The following is a 24,745-nucleotide window of genomic DNA, read 5'->3' on the forward strand; positions in this document are numbered from 1 at the left end:
ACCTCCACCCTGTATATTGGATATACATATACATGTTTACAATATTTTAAGTTACATATTTTTACAAAACAAATGCTGGCTCATGATGATATTTACATTTACGTACATTAATACGTTATTTGAAGAATTAGGTAACTGTGTTTTCTATTAACTAAAAACAACCCAGAAAAAGATTTTTTTTAACTTTAAGATGCTCACAGCAAGAAGTTACTATACGAGTACTATCCATATTCATAGACAGTCTATGACTCAATAGAGCACGTAATAATTCTATCTATGAGTATAATTCTGCGTCCTTCTCTCCTCTAATTGTTTGTTGTGCCCGACAGGGTTCATACTGTCCTATATTATTTCGAACATCCTTTAACGTGTGGAATAGCATTTTAAAGAATTTGAATTTAAACTTTTTTACACAGATACCCCTGTTCGGTCTCCATTTCGTCCTGATACCGCTTGTGCCCCCACCGAACTCACCGGGCGAGAGGGCTTACCAGGTCATCTCGGCTCTTTTGACCAGCTTACAGGTACTTGTGATGAATAAATATTATACAGGGTGTAAGGTACAGAAAGACAAGAACTTTACAGCTTAGACAAAGTTTATACTTAAACTGTGGAATTTTCTTTCGAAAAGTAGGTACATGGTTTTCCCTTTTAAAATATATATGTAAAATTAGGTATGTAATTTTTTGCGTACAGGTTGCTTATATCCTGTTTTTTTATCTCAGCACCAACAGCGCTATCAACAGCGCCCCCTAGGGCGGCTATAATATAGGGGGCGCTGTTTAATTTTTCATACAAAATTTTTCGATGACACTTTGAATACGCAACGAAACGAACTCGAAAGTTTTTCCTACTAGAGGTACTGTTCGATAAGTCTCTAAAGCCGTGTATCATGACTTGCTATTATTATAATCTAAAATCTATTTTGGTAACAGGTTCTTTGATCGGTAGGTGTACTCGTGGTATCTTATTCGATACGAAGATTTTTTATTCAAATAAGTAATAATATTTAATCAACAACCTATTTACTTTATCCTTTTATCAAACAAGTTAATTATTACGATATTTTAACCTCCTGGGGCCCGGGAATTATTTTTATCGTGAATTCATATGAAAACTATCCAAATAGTATTAATAATTGATATAATTATCATAAAAAATAAAATAAAAAAAAATATCTGGAAATCGGCAATTTTCTCAATGTCATATATTTACGACATCGGTTCCCAATGTCAACGACTTTTTTATTTCATGTACAGGATGTCCCGTAATAAATTGCACAAAAGTAATTCCTAGTTAAGTTTCTTGACTATCTACAACGAATTTGAATCGATTTTTGAAATATATTGAGATGCCAAAAATTTTTTTGCTATATTTTTAATTTTTTTTCTGCCTGTACTTACTTTTTTCTATGCAGTGGATGCAAATATTGATATTTTTTAAGTACCTTTTCGTTAAAATGTAGCTAGATAGATTCTTTATCAAGTTTTATGTCATTTTTGGGCAATAACATTGCATCTCTATTTTTTTTTAAATAGTAGTATTTCAAAATATTGCATTTCATTAGGATGACTCAAATTAAAAAATCCTCGTGATAAAAAAATGCATCACACCAATGTGTAATTAACATTAAATGATGTAGATAAGGTCAATAGCAATAAAAAAAATAAAAAAACAATTTGATTAAGTGCCTTATGAAATTATTTTAATTTCATAAAAAAAAATCAAAGTGACTTGAGGTGTTGATAATACTTCTGGGCCGACTTTACCAGTAAAATCGATTTTTGAGTGTTCTAATATGTTATATTCGCATATATCTACCTAAACAAATAAGAAAATTATATCAGATTGTATGCTATTTAATAGAAAATGTATAATGTCATACAGGTATTACACTGGGCTCTGTCAGTTTACACTAGTAATTGGGACCTCATGTAATACCTGTATGACATTCAGATTTCACCATGGTTTTCGTAGTTTTCATACGTATTTCCACAATCAGTGATACTCAGATAATAAAACAGTTCAAATCCCAAAACGAATAATAACAAAGGCTTATAGAAATCGTTCATATTTTAGTAAAAATTTCATTATTACTAACCACTTGTTCCCGGTCGCGGCGCCGTCGCTAGTTCAATTAAAGATAAAAAAATATAAATGTCACTTCACTAGCCAATCACAGCTAAGAATGATGGACTAATGCACCATCTAACTAACTAACGTAAAAGTTCTGGTAAATTTCAACAGATAGCGTTGATTTATATTTTTTTGTTTTATGTAATAAATATATGACGCCAGGCCCCAGGAGGTTAAAGCCAACATATAACTTGCAATATTCTTTTGGGTATTTACTAGTATAATTACGAGTACATTCTTTGGGGTATCTAAATGCCTAATTAGGAGAGAAAAGAGACTGGGTCCCGTATAACAATTTAAAAAGATTGTAAATATGTGAAGATCTTCTGATAGTTAAGAATACTTCTCACCCATCTCAATTAAAGTTCTTTTGCAATACATACAAACCAATAAATTCTGAGAAAAGTATGCACGGTGCATTTTATGATTTTGTCATTAATTAATTTTATGAATTGCAATTGAAAATTTATTTAGGTCTGAAAGTAGTATCACTTCGCCCGCGTGGAATTTTGTCTGTTACAGAAAACCTTTAACGCGCGCGTCCCTGTTTCAAAAACCGGGATAAAGCTATCCTATGTCCTTTCCCGGGACTCAAACTATCTCTATGCCAAATATCATCAAAATCGGTTCAGTGGCTTAGGCGTGAAAGCAAGACAGACTAGAGTTACTTTCGCATTTATAATATTAGTATAGATTAAACATTTACATAAAATGTTGCATTAAATAAACTAATTTATTATTAATGAATGCTCTCCTTCTCATTCATAACAAATGAAGTTACCAAAATTATCTTATTTATGCCACCTGGATTGTACTTGGATGGTTTGACCTTTACTTATATCATTTTATCGGCATGATTTAATGATGATAAAGAATAATTCTATAAAATACTTATTTTAAATTCACGAGGCAGATAATACATAATAATGTGAATATTTAATATTATTATGTAGATAACTAACATGAATGATTTTGCTGAAAAGCATCAGGGGGACAATCGGGACAGCAGTGGAGGTCTGCAGAGCACCCTTCAAGTACCTATATGATTGAAAGTGGTATGTAAGAGCAGTTTATATGCTAGGTTTTCATGGAGCTCTTTTCGCCTTATTGTGGCCATTGTCAAAACCTCGTCCGGTCTGCGTGAAGAGATTACAATTTTACTTAATTACATACAATATGAAAGCATACAGACAATAGCTTCGCTTTATGTTACTAATTTCAGCCATGTCATCGCAGCGCAGCTTATAAAACCACGAAGAATGTCACGTTCTTTGTTATTTCTAAAACCTTGCCTCTACTATCATCAAATATTATTCTGCGCTGATTCGAATACCAAATGGCCGCAGAATCAGTTATGAGCTAGGTGAGTCTCCCTGAAATTGAGGCGCCATGATTAATGAATTAAAGCTGATAAAATTCTGGCTTCGCCTTGCTTGGGCTCCACCCGGCTTTGGATTATACATCCACACCTACATTTTATTGTAAATACTAAAGCGAAGCTATCTGCTACGCGGCTGAGTGAACGTCATACTGTAAAAGCCTGATAAAAAACTCCAAAAACTGCATCTGCGAAGACGCTTAGCGAATGCTTGCCACATTGCTCCCTGCGAATACAACACTGTAACTTAATATTCTCTAAGACATTCTGGAAAAATATACCTCTAGTTATTAAACAGTTTTTATGTAGCCTTTAGCATAGTGATGTCTGAAGTTAACTAAAATTTACATTTAAAGCTTTAGGCAATTAATTCAAATATATTCACATGTTTTAACTTACTTGTCTTTTAAGAGCTTTACTCTTTATGTGTCAGACGCCTTTTTTAAAATTAAATGTGTATTCATTAAAGTTACGAGTAATCCAAAGCGCATTAAATATATATTGAGTGAGCAATTGGATCTAACACGCCTTTCATATTAAATTGCTTGCATTTTATCCCCTGTTTAGCCTCAGAAACCCCTTGATTGAAGCAACCTCTTAAACAGAACCACCCAAGTGCAAATCAGGTCCGTATTAAAAAGGATTACATTATCCGAGCTCTTTGCAAACAAATAATGGTCGTTAATGGAAACAAGAAGAAGAGAGAACAAGATAATTTAAATTTGGCGAACCATTATGTAGATAACAATTGAGAGTCTGATAAAAGAAAGAATAAGCAAAAGTTATATATTTCATACATTGGTCCTACCAGAGAAAATACAAATGAGTAGGTCATCTTCATAGAAACGCCCGAGCGCGGTTTGTATGTGAGCGTATTTGTATTTACTCTGGTCCTACGCAAACTATAAGTGGATTAAACACGCTATCAGTATTTTAAAACCACAATTAGAAATAAATAAAACAATTCTCTAAATTCTTAGGCTGAGTTGCACCACCTAACTTTAACAGTAACTATAAAGATAACCGGTGTTATTATGGAGTTTGACAGATTTTTGACGTTTGTTATAGGTAGTTAAAGTAAGATGATGCAACCCAGCCTTCTAAACTCTGACAATTACCACCTTAACTAATTACCCGAATGAATAATAATTTGATCATTATCAAAATTGAAACGATTTTGTATTAATTATTACCCGAATGAATAATGAGTAATTATTAAAATTCAAACAAAAAGTATATTTTAGTCGTATTTTTTTCGTTAATAACTAATTGTTCACTAGTTAACCTATGTAATTGAATTTAAAATCACTGTCGTTTAAACGTTAATTGCTTTTAGTAATATCTCTTACAAGCCTGAAGCTTCCTTGCTTAGACAGTTACGATAAGATACGACGAACGGAATAAAACATCCGTTTGGAGTGAACATAAACTAGCACCATTAAACAATCGATCGTAAGCTACTTAATTTAAATGCATTTAAAACATATTTATTGCATCTAGTCCGGAATTCGGATGACTCTATATTAAAAGATTTACGACAAAACCCTTACAACTACGTGAAACAGAATTATTTCAGGTGGGCGTTACTGCCTTCGAAATGTTAAGTCGTTAGTAATAAAACTAAATCTTTGTTGTTAATTAATATAAATTACCGAGATAATAATATACCTAAAGCGCGTCACACACGGTGAAGATAATATAAAATATATAATTATCTTAGAGCATATTTTAGAATATCGCTCACCATAGAAATCCTATGAACCATCACACACGACGAACTTAATATATATTTTATCTTAAGCATCTTAAGATACTGAGCGATATTGCAAATAATTTATCTTAAGATATACGAAATATACGCATCTTAATATAAATACATGGTGTTGTGTCGGGCTATGCGCGGACGACGACGCCGCGAGTGGTGCTCTGTCAAAAGAGCGATGGCGATGGCGCGTTGCTTTGGTCGAACCTTTAGACTAAGAACACTCAGGCATATGAATTTCCACACCTACACTGTGCTGCGCCACGCAATATTTTTCCCATGTTAGGTGTAAAAAACATCTACCCTACAAATTACAGGTTAGTAAGTTACAAGTTAGTAAATTGGCAACCTAAAATGTCAGCCTTCCATCATCAGCCAACCTTAATAACCTGAAAGAATACAAATTAATGTCGGTCTATTCGTACATGTAATATTTGAAGAATTATCCTCCAAGTCGTAAACGTTAAGGAGTTTTACCTCCCATCATCAGCTCAACATGAAATGATGAATTCATCATTCAAGCATCTGAAATTTCAGATGCTTGAATAATTTAAGAAAAAAAATAGGAAAAATTTTAACTTTATCTATTTTTCAAAATTAATAAAATAACCCAAGGAAAAACGTAATACGTGCCCATAAAATTTGAGGGTTTGCCGCGATTTCCTTAGGATCCGATCATCAGACCCTGACTTGGTGACAGTGGGATCACATCGGGAGGTATCCCTATTTTTATCAACCGACTTCAAAAAAGGAGGAGGTTCTCAATTCGACCCGCATGGTCGACCCGTATGTTTTTTTTTCTATGTTTATTACGCGATAACTCCGCCAATTATGAACCGATTTGAACAAATCTTTTTTCAGCGTATAGGTAATACCTCAAGGGTGGTCCCATTTAAATTTAATAATAGAAAAAACAACCCCCAAGGGTGGAAAATTGGGGATGAACTTTTTTATACGCAATATCTCCGCCGATTATAAATCAATTTGAACGATTATTTTTTTGTTGAATAGGTATTATCAAAAGGGTGGTTTCATGCGAATTTGAAGAAAATATTTCACCCCCAAGGGTGTAAAATTGGGGATGAACTTTTTTATACGCAATATTTTTAATTTTTAGTTTTTTTTGTGTTCACGCATTTGAAGTCAGTTTTATTTTTTTAAAAAGTTAATTATATCTTGCCTAATCAAATCATGAATTGAGATGAAAGTTTCTCTTGACTCTAAAATAATCCTGAAGTTTCTTCATTGACATATCTTCATAAAGGTTGAATTCGCCGCAGGTTTTTCTCTTTTTTATGTGAGACTCTATCCAAATTTTTCTCCTTTTGGAATGTGCTAGTGCAATCTGCATTTCATATTCTAGATCAGAATCATCGTCTGAGGAGCTATCTAACAAATCAAGAAGTAAGGCCGTATCACTCATAGTCAATCACCCTGTATATATGAATCTAACAAGGAATACGTGTGTCACAGACGCAGACTCGTAGGAAAATAATATTTTTTTAATATTATCGTATCTTAGCCGTGTGTGACGCGCTAATTGTTTGTAATTAAACACGTAATATCATACAAGAGTCGTCTATTTGTATTAGAATACTGTCACGCCCTAAAGATTTGGAAGCGTTACTTATGCCGTTTTGAGTGAGATATTTCTGAGTAAAAAGGTGTGAACATTATTTGAATCTAACGCATGTTATGTATGTATGCGATGGCTCGCTTCCACGGTGGATCTACTATAGTTCTCGGAAATACGCAATGCATACTTAAAAACATCTCACGGAAAAAAATCCTACTTCTTGGTTCATCCCATTTCTCTACCAACATTATCCACTTCGCTCTACTGGATCGTAGTTTAAATGGGTACAAGTAGGTTATTATTATCTGTGGTATGGGTATGTAGCGAGGCGGGCGCTTTTCACGATGTGTCTGCTCCAGCATGCCCGTATAAACTGTCAGTGCGGTGACGCATAAAATTTTGAGATAACAAATGATTATGCGTATAGTGTAAGTAACATGCTTCACTTACCGGTATCAAATCTATTCCATGCATGATAGCATTAGCACCGGTGTGGTGTGAAAACTGACATAATGTACAAAATCGGTCACGGACGAATGTGTTAATTGTTTTTTTTTTTGGTATTTGCCACCACTCCCCAATAATTCTAAAGCACAACTTTTTCAAAAGGCACTTCATTTTGGTCTTAAAAACCTAGTATGGCAAGTCTCGTTTTAACAGATTTAAAAAGTATAGATGACCCATGCTGAACTGTCACCCCACCAAACTCAATGACAGGGGGGCACTACCATAGTTCAACTATATGGTTTCCAACATGGCAAAAATCGGAACCAGCGATCCGGTATTGACGGTGGCGCCCCACTGTCAATGTCATGCATAGGAGAGTTCAGTATTTTGCAATGAGGGCTATCGTTTTAGCGCTCACCAGTTAGCGCCACTGTAGAGTAAGGTCCTGTCACTTGCTAGTAGCGAAGACAGTGGCACCAACTGGTGAGCGCGAAAGTGGTAGGAGGACTATCGCATTTGCACTCATCAAGGTGGCGCCACTGTAGAGTTAGGTCCTGTCAATCGCCAGGGGTACCTTGGAAGACTGCCGGAGGCGACGTGCTTTGGCGCGTCGTCTCTGACACNGCGCATAGGTGGAACATGTCGGGAAAGGCCTCGCTACACCGGCTCCCACCTGTGCTCAGCGAGACGGAGATGGTGGATTTTTAGTGGGTAGGCCCCTCCCTTCTGGAGGGGAGAGCCCCACATAACCCGCCGCCTGACCACAGTGGCGGGTATGCAACTCAATGCATTTTTACCACCGAAAAAAAAAAAAGGGGTGCCAACTGTTAAGTATAAAAACGATAGCGATTGATTGCTGGTGACAAATTAAACTGCAATGAGAGCCTATTAAACTGCAATGTTAGGTTTCGTGTCATGTTATTTTTGCTTTAATTTTAGATTTTAAAATACCTAAAATTATCATTAAAAATGGCTTCTTAAAATTTTCTCTTTTACTCGTGATAACGTGTAAAAAGACTCTTAAGTACACGTTCATAAAAGATATTGTCCTCTGTCTCCAGGGATTGTGCGTAGCTGTGCTATTCTGCTTCACGAACCACGAGGTGGTGATCGTGCTGAGGGCTGCCATGTCGCGCCTGCTCAAGAGGAATGATGCTATTGCCATGACAGGTAATGTGAATCGTGAGTACATCTTGATTTTAATCTCAGAGTACAACCACAGTATCCAGCCAATATTTATTTTAAATCCTGCTAGGCAACCTACCATACCATATACCATGTACCTACTTCTTTATATTTATAGTATTATGTAATAAAATCTTATGTCCCACAACAGTGATGTGCCTATGTTTTTCAGTTGTTACTTTCACTTACGTTTTATTTTATTAATTTGCACACGTGCACATTTAGTTCCGCTAATAATGTATTTTCCCATTTTATCTTATTTTGATAATTCCGTGGCTGATCTACTGTGTGATTTGATTACGTTATCCTGATAACTTTGTTTTGGTTGTTTTCAGACATTTAGAGACACAAAAAGCACCCAGTGTTAAAGAGAATAAAATATTTACTTATGAATGCATTATATTTGTTTTTTGTTGCAGGTGTTACGGCCGGCGAGAGCTTAATGAACACACGCGAGAATATCGTCTAAATGAAAATCAAATGAACATACATATTTATTGTTAGTTACATATGTATATCAAGTATATGAAACAATTAAGACTTCCTTAGAACTGTTACTATAAAATAATATTTTAAGGGCACATAATTTTAAAGTATTTACAAAATATATGCAAATGATCTCTCCTTTTAGTCATATGGGTGTAAATTATATAACGGTGACTGAATAGACCTGATGGCAAAGTTGGTCAATGGAACATTTAAGTAATGTAGGTATTTTTATAAAGGGATGTAGTTAGGACGGGTATTAAAAGTTACTGAAGTATTAGTATAACTGTCTGTTTAGATTTGTGTGAACTATGTTTCCCTACACTAAAACTAATTGTTTTAGTATGAATTAAACTTTTCAGGGCCATTCTCGGGCAAGATAAGTTATTAACCAACTGTCTTATTAGAAGGCTTCTCAAAAGAAAATTCGTTATATCTAAGCTACAGAGCTTCTGGAAGTACTTCCGGAAGTAGCGCCCTGAGAGGTATAATTATACTAAAGTCTTGTATTTTTGTGATTTTATGTACTTACTACAACCTTCCTCAATAAAGAGGACTTTTATCAATAAACTGAAAGTAAATGAAGGACTTTCTTGAAATCAACCACATTTTTATTAATTCAACAAAATAATCTCCTGTCAACAATCATAATAACTATTGTAGAGTTAGATACACAGTATATTATAAAAAGCAATAAATTATAAAGTTATTTACATTATTAATATGTAGGTAACCTATAATAATATCTACAGTATATATTTTTCCATAGCTAATTGTTTAGTAATTTTTGGTATGCTTATATCAAACTAGCAAACGACTTCGTTTCGCCTTGAGTAAACACATAGCAAAGCTACATAGTTTATAGTCACTATTTCCTTCGTATAAAAATTCAAAGTGAAACTAACTCATCCATACTCAGATCTACTCACTTTCCTCTCACAAAACTAGATATGTGTTTAAAAAACTACCTAACAATAAAAAAAAACTTTTAAAATACATTGTACCTACAATCAAATCATTAATGAAAGTAAGTCAGCAAACAATGTAGATTTAATAAATATTCACTTCCACACATTCTTGTATGTAAGGATTACAAACTGCCAACATTTCCAAGTATTACTTTAGCACCCGTATGCTAAGAGTCAGGAATGCGATGTCCACATAAACTCACATTCATTCTGATGGTGATACGCGTTAGTTTGACTCTAAATATTTACTAACTTAGAAATGTTTCTTACTTTCAAAGTACATAAAAAGGGAACTTACTTTACTGTAAGTGACATCACAAATAGTATAAAAACTTTGCTAAAAACAACATAAATTCGCATTTCACTTTTCACAGCGAATGACGCAAACTTTACCTATGGGTACTCAACACTAGGGTACCCATAAGTGCATATTTTATACCTGCTTTGGCATTGGACAATATTTTAAATAAATATATTAACCGACTAAAATTATATTAAATAGAACTAGGCACACTAGCAGGAAAGTCTAAATTCAAAGTTAAGTCAATCCTGACTTCAAATTACTTTTGGAGAGAGTAGGATGATAGATTATACTTACCTGGTTTGGCTTACTTATGAACGTTGCTGCACTTATCATTAAGCTTCAAAGGTACTGTGTAAGCTGCAAAGTAAATCTCTGATTTGAAGTAATTTTAAATGCGTATAAAACAGATTTTAAAGTGGCATCGTGTGCGGTTTCTAGGACTCTACATCCAAATGAAACTTTAAAGTAACTAGAGTTGCAGTTTCGTCACTTTTGTGTTTCACAGTGTATAGTTGCGGTAAATTTTTGATATTACACTTCTTCACAAGAGGTTAGTGTTCAAATAAAAAGCAAGTATTCCTAGTGGTCATCACTGCTATCACCAGGCCCTCAACTGATTCCAGATAGATGTACTCGATGGTCTTGTCCTATATTGCAAGAACAAAATATTATCATTTGTAAGTACTTAGACCACGATATCTTAATTATTTTTTATGAACACGTTGTCTTATCCTACACAAAGACATACTAAGAATTAAGTTATCATGATTTATTTTGCCTACACATAAGAAATAAATGCATTTATCTTTAGCACTGGATAGATAATACAAAATGTCGGTTTTGGCTAATCGGTAGGTAACTACCCAACCTAAATTAACCTAATAATTAACGCAAAGTTTAGCTGTGCGTGTACCTATAACAACAATGCCATGGAAGATTATCCTCGAGGCAGATACAAGAACAACTAAACTTAATTTAAACGAGGTAGAACATGACAGTATCGATTCTCATCGGACTGCCCTACCAGCTTTACTATAGATACATCGTATATGCTATACCATTATCACATTTTCTCTAATTGGAAGCTCTTATTTTCAGTTTCCGAATACTAAAATCCTATCTAAAGCTCGTTTCGAACACATTTCGTTCGATCTTAAGGTTCGAAGTATCACGTAACTACGCACCTACTTAATTCTCTTCAAAGTTCACACACGTTTAAAATCACAGAAATTTATTGTGTGTGTGATTTATGATATTCCAGAACACAAAAACATTTCAAAGTCTCTCTAAAATTTAGCTCACAGGCATCTGAGATCGGATCTGTCCAATATGATTCCCATCTCAACGAGGATGGCGAAGGTGATGAAGATGACATAGAGGACCAGGAGGACGCCACCGACAGTCTTCTTGAGAGTGAACTTGCCGATGAGCAGGGTGAGCCACAGGCACGCCACGGCAACCAGAAGAGATCCGACTACAAAGTCAATTCCTGCAGAATTGATGTGCACGGAAGTGTCATCTGCTCCCTGGGCCACAAGGGTCAAAGTCCTGATGAGCCATGGCACTCCCAGAGCAAAGAGGATGGCCAATGAGTTAGCACCTAATGCATTCGATACACCAATACCACCCTCACCTGAAAAGAACAAAAAGAAGCGTTAGATTGTCACTTGTTTATTTTCTTTATTATCACGCGCAGCAAACATGTCATTAAAATTATCAGTGCAACGATTTGTCACCATTTTTCCGCGGAAGTAGACAGAATTATCGACAGCAGATAATTGTGGTATCTACACAAGTTAATGATTTCGCTTCGAGTTTAACATTTTAGTTTAACCATCTAAGAATGCAAATTATACTCTGTAATAAGCAGTAAGGAAACCGGTAGTCATGAAAAGTACACCATTAAAAAAATAGTCTTCGCTGATGCTTATTATGCGACATCAATTTATGATTGTTATCTAATCTTTCATTTTAATTTATCGATAAATCCTTGAGATCTTCAATTCCGATCTTAAAAGACGTCAATCGCTAACACAGACGCACAGCGGAATCCTAATAATCATTGAAACAGATATTAGACTAGATATAAGTAATTAATTAAATGATAAATCATTATCTTACAGGGAGGTGCGTACCTAAAACGTGAGTACATAATAGGTACATAAAAAGCATTAAAATTTAAATGATTCGCAACAGCAGAAAAACAATGTATAAAATGCAGTATCACTAAGGCTGTTGTTGATTAGAAATGAGTTATTAATAGATGCGATATAGTACTTGCAAATCACAATAAACTGTCGAGAATATGTACGTGTTTTCACTCCATTTTATTCCGGGCGGCACGAGTTTGAAACATTAACATTCTTTATGCGTCACGCGCTTGTCATGGGTCTTCCCCTTATAGATGGAATTCGGGTAACTTTTTGTGTTGGAAAATCGAATACCAAATGTCCGACATAACGGCTCTTAAGATTTGCAAGAACTAGTTATTCAGTGAGAAAAACTAAGGGCGACCGGTACATACCTCTTCGTGACATAATAAAGATGGAACACGCTTCAGGCAAGCAACCGCCAAAGGCCAAGAACGTCATTCCCATTACGGAGTCCGGGATAAAGAACGTGTGACCTAAAAAGTACACATTAGTTTATTTAAATGATCAATTTTCTTCCTACTCATGACTCGTCATTTGATTGATGTTGATAGGTACATAATAAAGCAATATATATACTCGTAATTATAAATTTAAATTACCTAAAACAGTCATGCTCCAAGAAACGAAGTAGGAGTTAACTCCAATCCAAACTATGCACATGAAGAACGCCAAAGGATAGAATTTCCTGCAGGTGACCGGCGAGGGAATCGTTATGGTCATCAGGAACTTCAGCGGCCAGCTGTAGACCCACCAGATTCGGTACATTAGAGAGTTCTGACTGGGGAATCGAAACACGCTCTTCGGTTTTTTTACTTCGGTCTCGGGAACTAAAAGCAAAAAGGTAAATTAGATTTAAGTATTTTCTAAGTTATGCCTATAATATAGATTTGGCGACTAGAATATTAAAGATTTCTTGAAATAAATATATTTCATTTACCTTTATCAATCACAGTAACTTTTTCACCGTTAATAGTTCCATTCACATTCGTCGTAGATCCATTGAAAGCTTTATTGTCAACGCCTTCTTCAACGCTCTTGTTTTCGTCGGATTCTGAAACTAAAACATTTTATAAAGTTATTTAATGTTGATCAATATTTTGAAGTGGATTTTTCATTATCTGAGTTCATTCATTTAGTAAAAACCATAGAGTACATACTTGTTAAACTGTTTTTCCTGGAGCATAATTTGCCGCAGATAATATCAAAAAGTTTGAACAGCCTCATGCTGTTGAACATGAAGATGAAATAGAGGACATAGAGGACTCCGAGCACTATAGCCTCCTGCCAATCCACCTGCCCGTCCCACACAATCACCACCAGTACGCTCACATTTACCATGTATATCAACACATCTCTGGTCACTGGTCTGGACTCTATAACGATGGGCTGAAACAAACATTAATTCATTTGTTAACTCAGCGATAAAAGTTCTTGAAAGTTTTTAAAATTATCTTGAAAGTGTTTACTATTATTTATCTTTTAATCATATCACGTTCTGTCAACACATTTTAAATTATATTTATTCAACATCGAGACTAAGAGCATCCAAGTAATCCTTTCTTAAGACGTGCAATTATCTAATCAAACACTTAATATGCCAAATACACTTAGCAACTGTTTAATCGATGTATAATTTACTTTCAACGATAAAAACGATTCAAAGAAGAATAAAATAAGTACATTATTGTGCTATTGAAAGACTTGGTGTTTGCTCAGCTTTGTCTTTGGTTTAGACGTTGATATCTTTTGAAGGAGGTACTCACAGAGATGGCAGCCAGTCCTCCGATGGCGGCCACTCCGAGGGCATTGAATATGGCAGATCCGACTATAGTTCCTATCCCCATGTCGGACTCTGTCAAGAAGGTTGAGATCACGTTGACGAAGAACTCTGGGCATGAAGTGGCAACTGACATGAACGTCGCAGCAGCCACATTCTGTAAAAAAGAAGACATCTTGAATTTGACTGATAAACCTTGGTGACATTATGTAATGTTAACTGAAATGTGTAAAAAATAACAGCATCGAGTGCTTATTAAATGTAAAGTGGACCTTTACATATAAATATAGATCATGTACCTGTTTTAATGTTTAATCTACCATACATTTGTCTTTTTTTTTCATGTGTCTTTTTTTTATGTCATTCACAATTAACTCATGTAAGCCCTCAAACGCTATACAAGCTCGTTATTAAGTAACCATTGTCTAAATACATTTTGTGAAAACAGTTGCTCATTCTCTAATTTGCAAGAATTATGTCAATTTTATCCTTGACGTAACTTGGAATTCATTTCAACTAGGAAAAAGGATATTAGCAGGAAAATAATGATCTTGCGCAGTCAATTAAATTTACTTCAACAAAACTAAAGGAAATAACAATCGCCATGTGTCATTTAAAACGAGTGTTATTATTACATTCGAAATCATAATAAAATAATAAATCACATAATTATGGATAAATTATTGATCTATTCATAAGATTCCTTTATCTCATTTACGTTAATATTGCATAACACATTGACGGCGTGTAAAACCCATCCTTCTTGCTGCGTATAAGTAGGTACTGTAAGGTATTAAGGAAAACCAAAACAACATGATTTCTTATGGAAGATCCACCTCTTAGCATTATACGTAGATGGATTTTATTATTTTATAGGATATTATATTTAAGTACGATTCCTACCCATGTCCCAACTGTAGTACTACTGTTATATAAAAAAAAGGTACAGTATATAGTTTTTTAATATATTAGTGGAAATTATTTTTATTATTTGACGTCGCAAGTCTATTTTCAAAACGAAAAATAATATTTATCATAATAGATAAATTCATGAAGGATATACGAATTGGCATGCCTATGATAATGCGATTTAACTGTTCTAATAGGTCTATCAAGAGATAGCAAAGTAACTTTTGTTATCAGTCCCTGTATCTATCTAACTACCACAGTAGCGAGTATTGCCGGTGATTTTGGAAGAGGCGTCAAAAATTTTTTATGGGTGTTAGACTAAGAGCTAGTGAATGCCAGACCTACGTCATGTTAGTAGAATTACAGTCTATTGAATATACAGAAAAAGCCACCGTAAAAGTTAAACTAATAAATAATAATAAATAAAAATATTTATTTTCTTCACAATGGGCTTACAATTTGTTGTTGTTGAGACAATATTTGACAAGATATTAGGTACACACGACAGCACATAGGAAAGATACGATAGTTTGTCATTCTGTGATACATTATTTGCTAGTGTGCTAATCGGTGCTTTGGCCTGGCATATCATATACCCGTATTGTGAAGACTGGTGCCTGAAGTAGGTTCTGAAAGAGCCTGTATTACAGGTCCGACAACTTACGTTATACCATAAAATCTGATTTTATGTATAATATTTGGGCAATAATAAAAAGTTTTTTCCCCAACAGCCAGACGGTTTTGACAGTTCCAACTCCTTGCCAGACAGTTTTTTAGGGTAGCTCCCAAAGCCACCATGACCCAAACTTCATAAGTCACCAACATTGTATCCTATATTAGAAGCATACGCTGACAAACTTTCATCTTTTATAAAATGACGTAGGTCTGGCATTCACTAGCTCTTAGTCTATGTGTGTGTGCTTACCTGTGGTATTTTCAAGTCTTCGCATATCAACTCCACACAGGGGATAAAGTAGTCATTGCAAACGATGGCCAGCAACGTGAATGCGTAAATCCCGAAGATCATGTACAGAATGAACGCACCTTGCCGGAGTTGTTCGTCTGAAATTAAATCACAACGATATAGACATGAACGACGAAAATAGTAATGAAATGACCCTCTTTCTGGTGCAGTCGGGTAAATATCACCTTAGGTGGTCTGAATTTTAATAAACTATTGTAGTCGTTATCGTATACCTAAAAGAATTAATATTGAGAAGGTTAGACCTTCCTTTCCATTTTATTTAAATAATTTACATAAACTTATGATTTAAATCTCAAAAATATAAGTGTATGAAGTGAATACTTTGGAAATCGTGAATTATTATTAATCACGCTCCGTCCTAACCCTAATTCACATTGGACAGTTAAACATAATCTTGGTTTTTCTCAATGAAATTCTCTGAAATATACTGAACAATATACCTACGTCGAGCCTTTGTGAGCATTAGACATCGCGATCGTAGGCAGGCATACTTATCTACATATGTAAATGAAATTTGAAATGGTAACGCTTTACATTGTCGACATTTATGAGAATCGAACTCGAAGATTTGGTTGCTAATTTTTAGAATGTTAAATTACTAAAATATTTTCAATTTTATCGATCACCTCACTCGTATTACTTTAGTTTATTTTTAAGGATATGATCTATGTTATCAATAAGATAAAGGTAAATAGGAAATATAAACAGGTAAATATATACCTGGCATAATTTTATTGCATTCATCAAGATTAATGGCTAAAACAAACCTGTGATGATAACTGAAGCTAAGTGCTTGATTACTGGTTGAGCACAATTTCCCCTACTTTGCAAGGCTGCATTGCTACTGGGGTATGGTCAAGGCTGTAGTCTTCTAAGAGACATACGAGAAATATCAACGATAAGAACTAAGGGCTTACGACCTTCTTCCTAGCACTTGGATCTTGTAAACAAACACAAACGAAATGATAACGGCTCGAGTATATCTTTCACGCATCGACATACTCGTAAACTACGATAACATTTTCATTTAGATACTGTAACACTTCTTCTTCTTCTGAGTGTGTCCCTGTTTATTGGTATACAAGTTATTTTTCAATAAATTGTAATTTAGGTCATAAGGTTTTGTGAAAACCTACTTATATATTTTGCTTAATTTTGTTTCATAGTTTGCTTAATTTTGGAGACTTCTTAATGAAAAATTTCGGGATTTTTACCTCGATCTCTAACTAAAGTCATACATGATGATGGATAAATAGGCTCTCAAATTCTTCATATCCCCCAGTACTTACAATATAAATAAAGCTAAATTGCAAAATCATCACTCAATAGTTAGAGAGACTTACTCGCGTGTATCTCTACAAATAAATGGTTAATATACTTATCATGCAATTTCAAAACAATGAGGTGTAAAGAGCATTGTTATTGTTACCATTGGGCAGAAAATACCTTAAAAATAATGTTCGAAGAAACTCACCGTCGAATAGGCCATCCGGGAAGCTCTCCACGGAGTCACTGGATGGGCACGCCACGGCCTGCACCACGCCATCGAGCTCCTGGGTCCTGGTGCGCAGCCATGGCGTCCAGTGCCACGTGGCCACCTCCTCATCGAGCTTCGACATCAATTGCTCTTCGATCAGCACCGTCCGACCATGCTTGTTCACTATCGGCACGAACCTCGCGTCGCTCTTGTCTGCGCCAAAACATTAACCAACCATTATTTAATAGTCCGCGCTACATCGCACGCTATAATGAAATTCTATCATTGACATTCAATTGTTATCAAGAAAATGAACGTTTTCCTGCAGTGAAGACTCTCACTGTCGCAGGAGTTTATCGCTACTTCTGTGATGTAACTTGTCTCAGACAAGCCTATTAGGACGTGGGTAATTTGTTCCTTGTTTATATGAATGTTGCTTGTTTGGCATTTGTTTACGGCCTGGAATTCCGCCAATTCATTAATTTACCTAACGCTGCAATGACCCGTATTGAATGACAGACCACACACGGTATCTCGCGGTAGGAATCGATTTGCGAATCAGGTAATGTCCGATCATTCGAGTTATCAGTATCATAGTTTCACGGGCTATCAATGGCAGCTGTGAACCATACTAACACCGGATTATCATTACTCGATAAATAACAAGCGATAAGCTTCCAAAAATAATTGAGATTAAAAAAAGGTGTTCTTACGCATAATTAATTTAGATTGAAAAGAAATATTTGACATTAATAATTAGCCATGTGATTGATAAAGTGCAACAAACCTAAAGCCGGACGTTGAAATCACTGATATTTTATCTATACTTATAATAAATCTGTAGAGAGGTCAATTCTGTACATGAAATATATTTTCAAAATAACTATCAGGGGGTGATTAGTGATCGATACTGATGCCAAAAATGCAATCAGTAAAATTTTTGTCTGTCTGTCTGTCTGTCTGTCTGTCTGTCTGTCTGTATGTTCCTTATAGAAACAAAAACCACTTGACGGATTTTAACGAAACTTGGTACAATTATTCTTCATACTCCTGGGCAGGTTATAGGATACTTAGGAATTCCCATGGGAACGGGAATTAGCGGGAAAATCCTTTTGTACGAAAAATCTAAACCGCTTAAGTTAGACGCTTGAAATTTGGCATGCAGGTACCTTAGTAAACTTAAAGCTTAGTTACAACAGGATATTGCAAAATTCCCATGGGAACGGGAGTTAGTGGGAAAAAACATTTGTATGAAAAAATCTAAACCGCGTAAGATATACTCTTGAAATTTGGCATGCAGGTACCTTAGTAAACTTAAAGCTTAGTTGCAACAGGATATTGCAAAATTCCCACGGGAACGGGAGTAAGCGGGAAAAAACATTTGTATGAAAAAATCTAAACCGCGTAAGATAGACTCTTGAAATTTGGCATGCAGGTACCTTAGTAAACTTAAAGCTTAGTTGCAACAGGATATTGCCAAATTCCCACGGGAACGGGAGTTAGCGGGAAAAAACATTTGTATGAAAAAATCTGAACCGCGTAAGATAGATGAAGGGGGGGTAAAACGAGAACCACGCGCACGAAGTCGCGGGCGGCCGCTAGTTTATTAATAAGATAAATTATCAGTCTAAGTAATTTAAATTTAAAGCAATCAAATTTAATCTTATAATGTTCACTGAATCTGAATATATTTAAATCGTGAGAGACAATGATGTGTGTATCTGTGCACGCTCCAAGAGCGACTGATTTATATTGAAGTCTAAGATTCGATATCCCACCGCACTTAGCACCTGTGGTGCGACACTCGCCGGTGCTCGCAACTTTCCTTATTTGACGTAAACCCATGGTTTTTTGCTTATGCGATAACCACTTATGTTAATAATTACCCTATAATCTGGTGTCTCAATTTTCCGAATTAATCTGCTATGATAAACGCTACTAAATCAATGCACATTTATCGAAATGCACTTTTGGTCATTCATTAGTTTTGTTGAATTCTCTTGAATATTTTCCTCACAAATGCATCTCAATTGATTTGTTTATCCTTGGATCACAAATACTAATAGAATATTACTAGTATAGAATAGAAATACTAATAGATGTTCATTTTAACAATATATTAAAATTACAATGAACATAATGACCTACCCAAGCATACATAAAAATGCTCTCTGAATATTTAACGAAATGTTGACAGTAAAAGGCAAATTATATAAATATAAATAAAATATAATATTAAGTAAATATCGCAGAAATATTGTGAGACTCTACATTCATAATTGATTTTAATATCATAAAAATCGTGTTTAAAACTTGTGTTTAGAAAAGTACCACTAATAAAACCACTTCGGTAACAAAAAATAATTTTAAACTCATTTTAGAAATTTTAAATTGGAGGAAACTTACTGTGTAGTTGAGCATGTGCAGCGACGCTCCACAACGCGGTCAACGCGGCGCAAAGCAGAATCGCCTCTCGCGCCATTTTCAGTGCGAGCAGTCCGTGAAATATCTGAAACAATACCGAGTTTCCTTAAACCGAGCAGACATAATCGACAGTTTGATTTACTAATTCCATTCGATTGGAATTAGATGAAAGGTCGGCATGCAAGGTCTGAGAGAAGGTCCAAGTGAAAATGATTCTTTTTGTTTTGATTCATCAGTCTTTTGAATCTGTATTTGTGTAACAATAAACACATGAAGCAATCGAACAAAACTAGTGATAGTTTTAAGCTATGTTTTATTGGTTGTTGGCGAGCATTACATAATAATTTTTTTCTGTGGTATTACCTCCTGGTTCTCGTAAAATTCAAACCAATGATATCCATCAATAAATTTTCTAAATATATAGTGAGATATATTTATAATAGGCACTATGATCTTAGATAGCCCTTTGACGCCAATCGAATAACAAATACTTATATCATTAATTGATTATCAAAAAAGATAACTGATAAATTAAATAGATTACTGTCAACAGGCATTATGCATTACATTTAAATTCAGTAGATAGGTGTTTTTGGTTATGATTGTGCGATAAAGTATAGTTAAAAGAAACCTCGTTTTTGCTTCGGACTGTAAAAACTAATATTATGTGTTTTCACATTCGGAAGTTTTCCTTTCAATGGAACTAACACCACTAAATAAATAACAACTGCTCAGTAGCGCTCACGTCTTCTCATTTAATTAACGCGCACTTAATAACTCATATTCTGGCAGTTTTACTATTTTTGACGATGTGACAGAACTGTGCTAGGTGCTAATTGATAGGGTTTTATTATGATTGAATCAAAAATACCCGTCGTATCTAGAAATTTGCATATTTTATTGTTTTATCCAGAAATTGATCTTCGTCACAACTAACTGGAGGGAATTTCCGAAACTATTTCGTAATTTAATCTGATAATTAATTGCAAATTAAGTACGTAGTCATACGTGACGGGCCACACAGAACGTTTTTAAGACGATAAGACGGTGCCATTGTTTTCACATAGCATTCATAATTTAATTCAAAACTAATGTTTTCTAATTGTAACTGTTACGTAGACCTGTATTTTGTATAATAAGCATGTAAATACTCTTTATCGAGAAAACGATTATGTTAACTTATTTCCTTACATAAAACTAATCGTCAAGCAAGATGATCAAAAGAAACTATTAAGTATTGGGTCCATATGTAAGTTATTGTAAATAATGCACGGATTCATGACTTCGTTGTGAGCACTGCATAGTAAGTAAGTACACATTAGCATAATGTTGGTACGAGAGTAAACGTTACCTATATTACCGTTACTTATACTTATATGTATGTATAAGTTTAATAATAATTAACGCCCAATCCAGGTAGCCACTTAATATTGTCCGCACTATAACACTAAATATCAGTCCCATATACGATTAGATAGTACGAATTAAAATTTTCGTTTTTCTTAGAAACCACGAGCGTTAAACCCTAATATTTTAGTTATTATTTTTTATTAAATTTAAATAAACAAAACTTGAGAGTTGATGATGACACTCACCGTCTGGTCAAATGTTTAGCGTCGTCTAAGAGGCTAAAACAAATACTTCCCTTTATTAAGGATAGCGTACCATAGGTGTTTTACTCCTGATGACTAAGATAAAAACCCTGCGCGGGCCAGCGCGGTTGGCCCGCGATCCGCTCGCGCGCTTGGCTTTGCCAATATCTACGAGTGCAACTAGGGTTCCCAACCCTCCCGGATTGCCCGGGAGACTCCGGAAATAATGGTTAACCTCCCGACCTCCCGGAGAGCAATATTTTCTCCGGTATTTCTGAAAATTAAATGCTTCCATTGCTGCTCGTACTTGTTTATAAATCTTATCTTTAANCCAACCGTTTTCATCGTGAGGAAAACATCTTCAAAACTTAAGATCAAAGTGACGTCGACGAAAAGTGTGTAATCCATTGTTTTTGTTATATTTCCTTTGCTTACGTATAATACGTAAGCAAAGGATACCATAATTATTACAATATAATATTGTAATAATTATGGTATCTAGGTACCTACTACCTATGGCGTTTTATAAATTAATTCAAATCGAGCAAACAAAATTATGTCGTTGTAAGGTACATTACATAAAGTTCGGTTCGATTCCTACAATCTATCTATATATATAAAAGAAAGTCGTGTTAGTTACTCCACAGTTACTCCACTTATAACTCAAGAACGGCTGAACCGATTTAGCTGAAATTTGTCAGGGAGGTAGTTTAGAGCCAGGAGAAGGACATAGGATACTTTTTATCCCGTTCGAAATAAAAAAAAAGTCTGCTTATTTATTGCCATTAAGGCGGAACAAAGTTCGCCGGGTCAGCTAGTCTTAAATAAAAGTAGAATACTCTTATTTTTCAATGGTCATATTTTACAAAATACCTTACATTATTTATTTCTCTTTGACTTAGTTACGGCTTATTATTGACTAGCTTTCCGCCTGGAATTTTTCGGTTTTTTATATAACCTATGACACTCAGCAATAATGTGGCTTCTTTGGTGAAAGAATTTTTAAAATCAGTTCAGTAGATCCCGAGATTACCCCCTTACAATTTAACAAATATGTGTGTTTGTACACACAAACTTTACCTCTTTTTAATATTAGTACAGATTAGTTAAGTACTGATTCAATACTGGTATTAAAAATTAAGCAATATGTACAGGTTGTTAGGTAAATGGGTATATGAGCCGACACTAGCCCATGTTAACATGGGCATAAATGGTATGGTGAAGTCAGAAATTTGATATCATCATTTTATTTTATTTTATTTTCATACAAAATAAATTTTATAAAATCCAATTTTGTATGAAAAATAAAATAATTAAAATGAAGATATCAATTTTCTGACTTTACCATACCATTTATATGACCATGTTAACATGGGCTAGTGTCGGCTCATATACCCATTTACCTAACACCCTGTACTCGTATACTTAGGAAGGGTTTTTTAGTTTTTTACAAATAATATTAAATAATGTTTATTTAACATTTTAGATTTCTTTTGGATTAAAAAAATAAAAGCCTCATAATATTTTATGGAACATTATTAATTTTATTTCATTTGCATTAGGATATAAAATTGATGTACAAATACCTATTAAATAATGTGACTTGCAACAGCAGGAAGCCTTATATGTGTTAGTAATTCATAATTTAATAGAATTATGGCCCCTTTATAATTTATACAGCTGATAAAAGTTTATTTACAGCATGTTTTAAACCGCAAGGTTTTGCAACAAAATATTCATTATGGTTTGCATACCTATTTGTGTTATTTTATATTTCGTACATTTTAAAATAAATAAAAAAAAATTGAATCAATCTATTGTAATATTCTTTACTTAATTAGAAACAAACCTAACTCTTCTTTCTATAGCGGTCCTGTTCGATATTCCTTGCCAGTGCTAGACTAGTTTGCAGTGGTATTTTATTTGGGAACTTAACATCAAGTTTCATGCATCTCGATTTATTATGATAATTTTGTAACTCATTTACTATTTGTAATGATTTAATGTAATCGTTTTTAATGCATCAACGAATATTTTGAATTTCTTTGAATTACCTAATGCATTTTATGCACTATCCACCAAAGGCATAAAAGCATTGTCTATGGTCACGGATTTCGGTCATTTAATCCTAGGAAGCGAGTGATTTGATTGAAGTCTTTCAAACGTGCTCAAATTAATTATCAAATAGGTAGGTAGTTTTATTTTTGTTGATAGATAGCCACCTAACTAAAATGCACTTCATGTCATATACCTAAACGAATTTGTAATTACGGGGATCCACTAGTCATTTGTTTTTATCATTTTTGAGTAGATTAACAAATTAATTTATCCTAATAAAATGCATATGGCCACTAAAGACCTTACTGTATTTCGTATGCCTTTACCTCATGCCGTGAAAAAAAATCTCGCAGGCCATCGACTTAGAAGTTGGGAAGCGAAAGAGGAAAAAGCCAAATTGAAATAAAAACAGGAAATATAAATATTTTTTTTATTAAATAGATTTTATATGAACTTTTTTGTCAAAACTCAATATTTGATCATTAAATAGTAAACCTACAGTTTAAATAAATTTTTAATGAGTTGCTTTTGATCGAGTTAAAAGTTTGCATGACATATTAAAATACTAATTACTAAACTACCTTACATAGTTTTCTATAGGCATCATGACTGTATCTATTTATTACTATTTTGCGCTTATTAACAACAGTTTATATTTGTCACTTCCGAAATATTAAAGGATTTACAGCCTATTTCAACAAAAAAATCCATAAAAAGGTATATTAATTAGCTCTCTATAATGCAACTATTACAGATTGCATTTTCCTCATCACAACTAATGTTATTGATAATATTGTTTTCCGTTTTTGCTGTAGAGCTACAGACAGCCCACAGCTAGCGTCAAATAAATAACAGTTGACCTGAACGTCGAATTACCTCTACCGCCGCTACTACTATCAGATTCGATATCTCCTCAACAGCTACTAGTTACACACATTAAAGCAGTCGATAACCTATTTATTGCCGTTTATTGTCCTCTTCAAACGATACAACGAAACAAAAAGCGATCGACATTAACACAATCCCACTACTTACATCGAAATAACACACAAACTCGAGTGAGAAATTATTTAAAAAAACATGTTATTGAAATTAATTGCGACGATAGACAGTCCACGACAGATCTCA

The 24,745-nt window shown here is 34.3% G+C and overlaps 2 protein-coding genes across 3 annotated transcripts in view; one reads left to right on the forward strand and one right to left on the reverse strand.

Annotated features, from left to right (window-relative positions):
• Positions 1–9,618, forward strand: part of NGR-B4 (neuropeptide receptor B4) — a 107,425-nt gene extending 97,807 nt beyond the window's left edge. The window contains exons 11-13 of the mRNA XM_028315635.1: positions 417–524; positions 8,361–8,469; positions 8,904–9,618. Of these exons, the coding sequence (XP_028171436.1) occupies positions 417–524; positions 8,361–8,469; positions 8,904–8,953 (267 nt within the window). The 3' untranslated portion in view covers positions 8,954–9,618. The remainder of the gene's footprint in view (positions 1–416; positions 525–8,360; positions 8,470–8,903) is intronic.
• A 598-nt stretch (positions 9,619–10,216) lies between these two features.
• Positions 10,217–24,745, reverse strand: LOC114360819 (sodium/potassium/calcium exchanger 4). 2 transcript variants are annotated; one of them, XM_028315633.1, is made up of 10 exons: positions 24,653–24,745; positions 19,950–20,052; positions 17,541–17,756; positions 16,007–16,143; positions 14,159–14,329; positions 13,553–13,781; positions 13,333–13,452; positions 12,995–13,222; positions 12,767–12,868; positions 10,217–11,875 (listed from the first exon to the last, which is right to left on the reverse strand). In XM_028315633.1, exons 2-10 carry the CDS (start codon positions 20,023–20,025, stop codon positions 11,541–11,543), a joined length of 1,614 nt encoding a protein of 537 aa, XP_028171434.1. In that variant the 5' UTR covers positions 20,026–20,052; positions 24,653–24,745; the 3' UTR covers positions 10,217–11,540. The 2 variants fall into 2 exon arrangements, with proteins under 2 accessions (XP_028171434.1, XP_028171435.1); XM_028315634.1 differs by lacking the exon at positions 24,653–24,745 and adding an exon at positions 21,563–21,641.

This window comes from Ostrinia furnacalis, unplaced genomic scaffold (assembly GCF_004193835.3).
Source record: "Ostrinia furnacalis isolate ACB-3 unplaced genomic scaffold, ASM419383v2 OfSCF5186, whole genome shotgun sequence".
In the NCBI taxonomy this organism is placed as follows: domain Eukaryota; kingdom Metazoa; phylum Arthropoda; class Insecta; order Lepidoptera; family Crambidae; genus Ostrinia; species Ostrinia furnacalis.

Excerpts from the sequence above, each read along its gene's own strand:
- LOC114360819 (XM_028315633.1), bottom strand. The coding sequence starts at position 20,025 with ATGGCGCGAGAGGCGATTCTGCTTTGCGCCGCGTTGACCGCGTTGTGG. Across the intron at positions 13,782-14,158 it reads GAGGACTGGCTGCCATCTCT|CCCATCGTTATAGAGTCCAG; the intron begins GTGAGTACCTCC and ends TGTTTGTTTCAG. Across the intron at positions 11,876-12,766 it reads CTTTATTATGTCACGAAGAG|GTGAGGGTGGTATTGGTGTA; the intron begins GTATGTACCGGT and ends TGTTCTTTTCAG.